At 44.1% G+C, this 8,853-nt stretch overlaps 1 protein-coding gene across 1 annotated transcript in view; it reads left to right on the top strand.

The window, feature by feature from the left end:
* The first annotated feature begins 205 nt into the window (after window positions 1-205).
* The window catches only part of ZNF827 (zinc finger protein 827), a 165,220-nt gene continuing 156,572 nt past the window's right edge, over window positions 206-8,853 (top strand). The window contains exon 1 of the mRNA XM_047717575.1: window positions 206-266. Within this exon, the coding sequence (XP_047573531.1) occupies window positions 221-266 (46 nt within the window). The 5' untranslated portion in view covers window positions 206-220. The remainder of the gene's footprint in view (window positions 267-8,853) is intronic.

The raw sequence follows: 8,853 nt of genomic DNA, 5'->3' as shown, positions 1-8,853 counted from the left end.
GGAGGGCGAGTTGGGAGGCTCCGCGCTGCGATTCACAGAAAACTCGCAGCAGTTGGTGGAAGAAGTGTGTGCGTGCACATGGCCGGCCGGCCAGTTCCCAGCTCTTTTCGGGGGCGTGTGGCGGGGGAGGGAGAGGAGGCAGGAATCCTGGGGGGGTCGGGGGAGGCTTGCCCTGCTCGGACAAAATGGGCTTCAGTGTTCTCTGCGAACTTGCCCTTAGATGGCAACTTTGGGAGCTGATGAGCTTGTGTGCGAAAACCAGGGCGGTGAGGTTATTTGGTCATTTTCCTTTCTTCTCTTCTCCCCCCTGCTTAAAAAAAAAATGTTGGCGGGGTTAGAGGGAGGGTAGGAGAGGAGAAGGGATTTATCTGTTTTCGGCTCTGACGGAGATGGAACGCCTTCCCTCCCGTTGTGTGTAGCGCATTCGGGCAGCTGCAGGCTGCCCTGCTGGTGACCTTGACCCTGACCTCGTGCGACTACCCTCTCAGTCTGAGAGGAAATTCAGGCTCCATTTTAGCTCGTATGCTCGGTGGGCCTCTCCTGCTTGCTGGTGCCTGGCGATTAAGTTATATTTCAAGAGTGGGCTCTCCCACCCTGTTCTCTAATTGAATACTGTTATCCACTCACTTAAAAATAATAAATAAATAAACTCCTTCCAGTCGCATAAAGCCACTTTTACTGAAGTAAGAAGCAATTACCTTTTGGAAACACCATAAATGTCCCTCCAGTTTTTAAAGGGAAGCCTAATTTGCAAAGCTTTTCCACTTACCTTTGCATTGAATGGATTTTTGTGGATGTGTGCTGCCTGTTCGAAGCATGGTTTACACATGTTTTGTAAGCAATTTGCATTTGGACTAAGAGCAATTTCTGGGCAAATGGTGTGTTTTGCAATTCAGACACAGTAACCCAAAGCTTCCTAAGTGCTGAGTGAGTCTTAAACTTGCAATGGTGGGGAGAGGTAATAAATACTGACTTTGGTAAAAATTAGTGTAAATCAGTATTTAATGTAGAATATCCCTGTAGTCTTAAATCCCAGTTTCAATGCTAAATTCTTTATTTGTTTACTTATATGTGGGGGAGGGTTTTTTCCCTTAACCTGGAGAACCTTTCTGTATAAAGTTAAAATAAAGTAACGCTGGGGATTACTGTTGCCCTGATAGGTCATCTCAGGGTTTTAAGAAGTTATACAGCATTAGATTTTAAACTTGACCCTAATAAAAGAAAGGAGAGAGGTGTGTAATTTTGGGGGTGGGGAGGAGAGGAAGAGGTTGGAGGGGGAATGAGATGGGGAAACTAGCTTTTGGAACCAAAGAACCCTTCTGAGTAAACACAAAAGTGGCTAATAGCCACTATTGATAGAGCTTTGAGAATTTAGAGAAACTGTAAACACATTTAAAATTAGAAGTAGAATACAAATTAGATTGCAAAAAAGAAAGTTGTGAAACTGAACCTATTGAAACTTCAGAGTGCTTTCTACTTTCCCATAGCACGCCCCCCCCCCCGCCTCTGTCCCCCTCCCATGGACCATGGCTACTAATAGACTCTGCGTGTGGAACCTAATTTTTCTGTTATAAAATATAATACTAGCCAGGCACAATGTGGATGGACAAAGTCCTCTCACTTGGCAGCACAGGCACCAGGGAACCTGGAAGTTCCACCCTCGAGTAGATTAGTCCTGGAAATCCAGACGAGCACTTGGTATTATCTGATACCGAGTCTGGGGTGCGCCTCAGCCCCTGGCACGGAGTTCCAGCAATTCCCCAGGCTGGGCTTCAGCCTGCTAAGGTTTCCTAGCTCCTTCTGTTCCACGAGACACCCATGGGACTGTGCAGAACCGAATTAGCTTTGGGGATGGGCGAGCCTTTAACCTGACACTACTAACCTAAGCGTTAGATTTCTGATTTAAAATTCTACCTAGTCATTTCCTCCTGGGCCTCTGAAGTCAGAGGGGGTGATGTGTGTGTGTGTGTTATATCGGCCTCATACATATGCAGAAAAGAAAATGGCCTGTCCTATAGAGCTGCGTGGTGATTCCACTTACAAAAAGAGGTTTTGTGCTAGTTTTTGGAGGAGACCACCAACAAAGGATGTTAAACCTGAACTGTTTTTTGAGAAGTAGCTTTAAAAAAATCATGACTCCAAGTAAAGCCTTTATTTCTTGCCCTAAAGCAATATTATCATTTGGGAATTTAAATACGATTCTGCTGCTGTTGATGGATCTTTTCTAAACGTTCTTTCCATCAACGAGGTCCAATTCCACGTTCAGAAAAATGTCCGAGGGATCCTCTGAACTATACCATGAGCTTATTATCTGTAGCAGAATCCCAAACTGCATAGCTGAAAAATGTTTGTCAGTCTAAGAAAGAAGAAGGGGAAAGTGATACTGTGTCTGTTTGCCAGGCCTGGGCGGGGGGCGGGGGGGCGCTCAGCATTTTGTGGACATCGTTACATTTGGGATCACTGACTGAGGAGGGAAAGGGTCAGGAAGGGCTTTCCCCTGTGTTTGTTACATCTGTAAAGCCTTTTACCGTGGGTTCCATCAGGACTTTTAAAATTTCCTCATTAGCTGCAACTTACCCTTGAACATGTATGAGTTCAGATCCTATTATATTTATCATTGGAAATCTGCCTAATGCCTATTCCCAAGGGAAAGCACAAGGAAAAGTGAATACAACAGTTGTTTTGCTATTCTAGTATTTTCATTGTTGACTCAGTTGTGGGTCAAGACCAGAACAGGTTACTGTGTACTTCATTAACAAAACTTTAAAAACCGTCTCTTGCTTTCTAGTAAATGTGGGAAGCAAAATGACAGGAAAGCAACAGGAGTCCTTATATTCATATTTTTCCATGTCTTTAGATATCTGTTGGCAGAGAAAGAGTCGAAGGTTTAACTCTTTCCCCTACTTACGCTTACTAATTTTTTCAGTGACGAGGCACTTCCTCCTGACTATGACGGGAACCACAGGGAAAAATTTTGAGTCGGAGGCAATAAAATATTTCTCTGCTCCTATCAGACAGAGCTAGTGATCCTGAAGTACCACGTAGCAGGCTGGGTTGATACTGGGCAATAACGTTCATCTGTTCTCCTAAAAGAAATCCGTGTATTCCTAATGTGGGAAGTAGGGTACACGGAACTTTCCTGTTAAAATAAGGGAGATAGTTCAAAATCACATTCCTTTTAATGCTTCAAAATAGTTTCTAATAAAAAAATTGATTTTTAATTTATCTATGGGCCACCATCTTGCTCTGGGGATGACACAGCTGGTGTGAGCTGACCAGTCTCCGGCACAAAGTGTTAATAAATCATGCGGGAGAAGGGTAAATTGGACAGCTTTCAGCCTGTGTGAGGGCTGACTGTGCTTCTGAGTTTTTAGAGCCTTTGAATGGCCTCTATTAGGAGAGGTCCAAGGGAGGTGTGGAAAATCTCTGTCTGTGAGGCTTATAAAATTAGATGGATAAAGGCTGTGGAAACACCCAAGGGATGGTGGTGTGTTGGTGGAGGAACCAGACAGGCTTCTCTTGGTGTCAAAAGGTGCCTTAAAATACAGGGAGTCCTATTAATATCAGGATGGTCTTGTAGGGAAGATTGGGTTTGAAATGTGTGCTGCCCGGCTGGGTTGGTAAACCACTTTATTTAGTGATTCCAGTTGTTGGGGTTCCGATTATCTGGATGAATCTGTTTGACAAAACAGAAAAACTCACCCAGGACCACTCACCCTGGTCACCTGCACGCCAAGTGGCGTCTTTGGATGCACTGGTGACAAGGCGTGATGGAAACGGGGGAGCCCACAGTGTCACTGTGTGAAGTTCCATTGGTTCCTGGGACCAGTCAGCAGCGCCGTCTGTGAGAGCCGAAGGGAGACAGGGACCTGCCTGACAGAAGGTTCCGGTATCCTGTCACCTTCCTTGTGTGAAGTTGTCTTGTCCCTGCTCTGTCCTTTTTTAAGTACCTGTTGGAGCACTAGGACAGGAGGACCGAAACACAAACACAATAGTCTGGAACTGATCTCTCCATTCTGAGTGATGTATTAGTAATTTTCTATAATTTAATCAAACCGATCACAGAACAAGATAATGATGGTATGACCTACAAAAGAGGACTTTTGGGGTCGTTAAAGGCTTTCTAGCATAAGGTTTTACAAGACCATGGGCTTTGTGGCAAAGGAATAGATTCTGAGTTTTCTCTTATTGCAAAGAATTCCAGACTGGGCCTTGTTCTGTTGAGACATATGGGGCATTTCTCCCCCCATCAAACCTTATTACTACTGTATTTTGGCTTAGTTAAAGTCTCGAGAATCACATTTTAGAGATAGAGGTTATAAATGAAGATGCTGCGTCCTGTGTCTGACGTATTCTTTCTGTTCCCTACTTTGCTAGGTGTAGCTCGGTAATTCATACCATCTAGGGCCAAGTGTACAAAATACTTTATGGTCCATGGTCGCTGAAATGCCTTCTGTCATATTTTGTAAGAAACTAATGTGCAAAGTACAGACCTTAGAAAGAGCTAAGAGTCCTTGATGGGTTGAAGTTACTCGCTGCTTTCCCTTACCGTGTAGGAGCAAGTTTTGTACTTCTATCTTCTGTCTGTAAATTACATTTTTATGATATCAAAGAATGGTGTATGACTAGGTGCTGAAGCAAGGGCCTCTCAGGTGACTCTTATCATCCCCCCCCAGGACCCGCCGTTGGGTTAGAAATGCTGTAGTTAGAAGGTAGTTTCATAAAATAAAATCAGACTTTGGCTTGATACTGATCTTTAATCGCATGGGTGCATATTGCTGTTTATAAAAGTCAGTTTCACTGCCATGTACACACACACACACATACTCACAGGGAGGCTGCACTGTAGCTAATTTTGTAACAAGTACAGTGATACACGCCTACGGTCTGAGATCAGCATGTGGCCTTTAGCAACTCTGCTTTTCACAGACTGACCTAGGGTTATACTAAATGCAGCAGATTCTGTGTGCCTAAAAAGGATATTGTTTCCAGCCGTCCCTTCCCCTTCCTATTAAAAAACAACCTCCACCACTGAAGTTCTTCTGTCTCGAGGGTTCTTAAATGACCAAGGCCGAGGTGCTCATGGCTTCCGGTGTTGAGAAAAGTCCGACTTCAGCCAGGTGCTCTCTGTCAGCAGGGAAGAAATGCATGGGCCTTCTCTGAAGCTTGAGCCTGAAAAAGCAGACCCTAAAATAATCTCTCTTTCTCTGTCTCTCTCTTGGCATTTCTGCCCGGGTCAGACAAGTGGCTAGACCCCATTAGCAGTGCAGTGTGCAGGGGGAGAGAGGAGGATCCAGGCTGAGTTGTTCTGAGTGCTCTGAAGAAGTTGGGCTTCAGAGGGGACCGGAGAAGGCCAGGGAAAGATGACCGTTCGCATGATTGATCAGCAGCATTCTGCTTCTCTGAGCCTCGGAGACAGGCTACCGTACTTGTGGAGGCGATAGATTTCTCTAGAGGTATACAGTGCTAGTATCTTCAGTTGTCTGGTAGTGTGTTTTGAAAAGCTTTTGTTGTTCATAATGAGAGAGAGAAAATAACACGTGACTTTGCCCTCTTTTCACTGTGTCTACTGGATATGGTACGACTTCAGTGAAAACAGAGAACACACATGCTTTTTAAGTTCACAGTGGATAAGTGTGTGGAGCCTGGCATCAGGCTGTTCGGAACCCAGTCCTGGCACTCACTTGTGGTGTGACCTTGGGGAAATGACTGAACTTCCCTGTCTTTGGTGTCTTCATCTCTCCGTAGTGGTAATAGTTCCTCTACCATAGGGTTAGTGTGAAGCTTGGTTGATAAATGTCAGTATTCCTATTGATAAGTATCAGTAATAGATACACTCATAAAACCTTGCCTAATTAGTGCCAGCTGCATAGGAAGAGCTGAAGAAATATTAGCTCTTATTATGTTTATGAAATAAATTTCCATCTGCTTAGATCGTGATTAGACTACAGGCATTTCTGACCCAGGACGTTTTGGTGATTCCTGTGTGTAAACACTTTTTTTTCCATATCTCTCATTAGAACGATGAGTAACAATATGATACGGTAAAATTCTTTTATAAGGCTGTTAAATTAGGGCTTGACTAATACTAATTTCGTAGGCCAACAGTATTACACTAGACTTTTACTATAGGAACATGTTCTGTGTTTGTGATTTGACCTGAATTATGTCTAAACTGTGTAATAATCATATGAATTATGACTGGGTCTTACTGTAGAGTGAGGACAATAAATCCACGCTCACAGACTTACAGTGAGATTCAAATGAGAGAATAGGTATTTAATAAATGTTTATTTATTCATTTATTCAACAGTCAGTCCACTGATTAAAATTACCCAGGGGAAATTTATATTGGTTTTTCCATGTGTTGTTTAGGTAATAGTTTAAATTTTGTACAAAATAAGGAAAGGCAGGGTCTGCTGTTTCTAATTGCAGAGAACCAGTCCAAGAGAACACATTAAATTAATTTTAAATGAAGGATTCAGGGGTGTGTGTTTGTGTGTGTGCCTATGTGTGTGTTGTGTTGTGTGTGTGAGATAGATCATATCAGAGGTTACAAGCTAGTGGCCTACTGATGTGTTTTGCCCTCCACAGTATGTTTAAAAACTTGAGGCCGCATTTGCAAATGGGCAGCTTCACATAAAAATCCAAATTTCTAGCTTCTTTTAAAAACTTGGACGAGCCAACAGCACGGGGCCCACCTCCCCACATGGCAGCAATCTGCTGTCGTTGGTGGCGGCTGTCTCCCTTCCCCGGGCATGTGCTCGTCAGTCTGCCACAGTTCCTACCACTCTGCTGCCACGTCCCCGTCTGCATACACACCTGCCCCCCTCCCTCATGTATATTACCTCCTGGCCCCCATGGGCATTTGGATTAGAAACTGTTTTACATTGTCCAACATTCTGTGAGCTTTTAATTCATCGTTGAGGCTAAGGTTCTGCAAACCTCTCATTCTATGGCAGTATTAAGAAGCAGTAGAGGGTGGGGATTAAGATCCTGGTACCAGATGCATGAGACCCATCCTGGCTGCCGCACGTTTTAGCCGTGACCTTGGCAAGGGACTGCAGCCGTCTGCCTGTTTTCACATCCGTGCAGTGGGGGAACATTGTAAGGCTTACGGGAACTGAGTTCATACATGTTGATATGTAGGCTCACGTCTGGCACATAGTATATGCACTATATATGAGGTGTAAATTCATTTCAAAGAAGGCTCTCAGTAGGATTGCTCCAACTGCCGTGTAATCAGTCAAAGGCAAGTATTGCTGCTTGTAAGTTTCTGATCACCATTCAGCAGCACAGTGATTCTCAACCCTGCCTGCACATTAGACTCCCTTGGGAGGTTAAAAAAAAAGAAGACACCTGCCTCTCTCCACTGCCCCCCAGCAGTTTAAATTTGATGGCTCGAAATGGATCCCGAGCATGGACATTCTTAAAAAGCTGCCCAAATTACTTGAATGGATAGCCAGTGTTGAGGACCCCGGAACTGACCGGAACTTCCACTCTGGGCTGATGCCATTTCTGCCCCAAATAAATACATGTCATGTTGAGCCTGGACGGCTTATCAACGATAATTTGCTTTTAAAACCCTAGAAATAACTCATTGACTCCCACTCCTCCAAGTTGAAACCAAAGGCTCAGGGAGGCACCTGCCCTAGGGAGGAGGTATGGACTCCCGTCTTTTCTCTCACCCTCTCCCACAATGATCTCCAGGGTTTCTCACCCGCTTTGTGACTTTGGGCAAGCCGGTGAACCTCTCTGCGCTTAATAGCACCATCTTGTAAAATGGATAATAGATTACCCACGCATTCTGTGTATGTTATATTGTTCGCAAAGCACTTGCATTGATCTCATCTGCCTGTAGGCAAGCAGGAAGGACTCCTTTTCCCACCGCTTGGACGGAAGTAGAAACTGAGCCACGGAGAGGAAGAAACTAGCTTGAGGTCACCAGTGTCAGCACTGTGAAGGGCTGGACCATCAGCTGGTCTCCTGAGGCCTGCTGTGTCTCTGAGGACTTTGAAACCTTCTTGGGGCCCCGCATGTGGAGGACATGCCTTTGCCGTCTGCACTCCTTTCAGAGGCCCTCCGTTATAGGAGGGACACTTAGGTGCTGATGGAGTGTGTTGCTCTGTGTTCCATGAGAACTTGTGCCACCAATAATATACTTCTTTCCTCAAAGATTTATTTTGACCTCAGACTCAGCTGACGGTAAGAGAATTAGAGAGACATATGCAGTGACGCTTTCTGGGGTCTGTATTACGTGCTCCATATGGAGAACACTGCTTTCGTGTAATGGCCTAGAATTATAGTTGTCTTCTAATCTGTGCTTGTTTGGCCCCACTTGTTAACCCAACAGTCCTCTCCAGAGCATGAAACACAGCTGTATTTGGAAGGAAACAAAGTGTGGGATACCCTCTGCTTCAGGAAATGTTCCTGAAATGTGCTACATGATTTTTCCCTTCTAGGGGAAAGCAAACCTCGAATAGTCACATACTGGGTTTTAATCTGACCTTAAGAAAGAGGGGAACCAAATTATAGTGAGCTGCTTTGTGACATCACTAGGAAGAGAGAAATGTCACAATCTAGAAGTGGGGTTTGGATTGGCTGGACCACGAGATCATATTTAGAAGTGTCAGTAGCTACTCAATGGCTACTTGCTGATAGGTGAGAAAATATATACCCCCCCAAAAAAGAAGAAGAAGAAGTACAAGTATTTTAAATATCCTTAAGTGTACTCCATGAGACCAGAACCATAGAAATCACAGATACAAATTCTTATTCATTTATTTTTAAAAATCTATATTGGCTCTTAATGGCAAACATAGTGCATGTTTAGTATAAATAATGAAAACTATG

The sequence above is a fragment of the Lutra lutra genome, chromosome 2 (genome assembly GCF_902655055.1).
Source record: "Lutra lutra chromosome 2, mLutLut1.2, whole genome shotgun sequence".
NCBI lineage: Eukaryota > Metazoa > Chordata > Mammalia > Carnivora > Mustelidae > Lutra > Lutra lutra.
The sequence above is the reverse complement of the archived record's forward strand: the minus strand, read 5'-3'. Positions and strand labels throughout refer to the sequence as shown.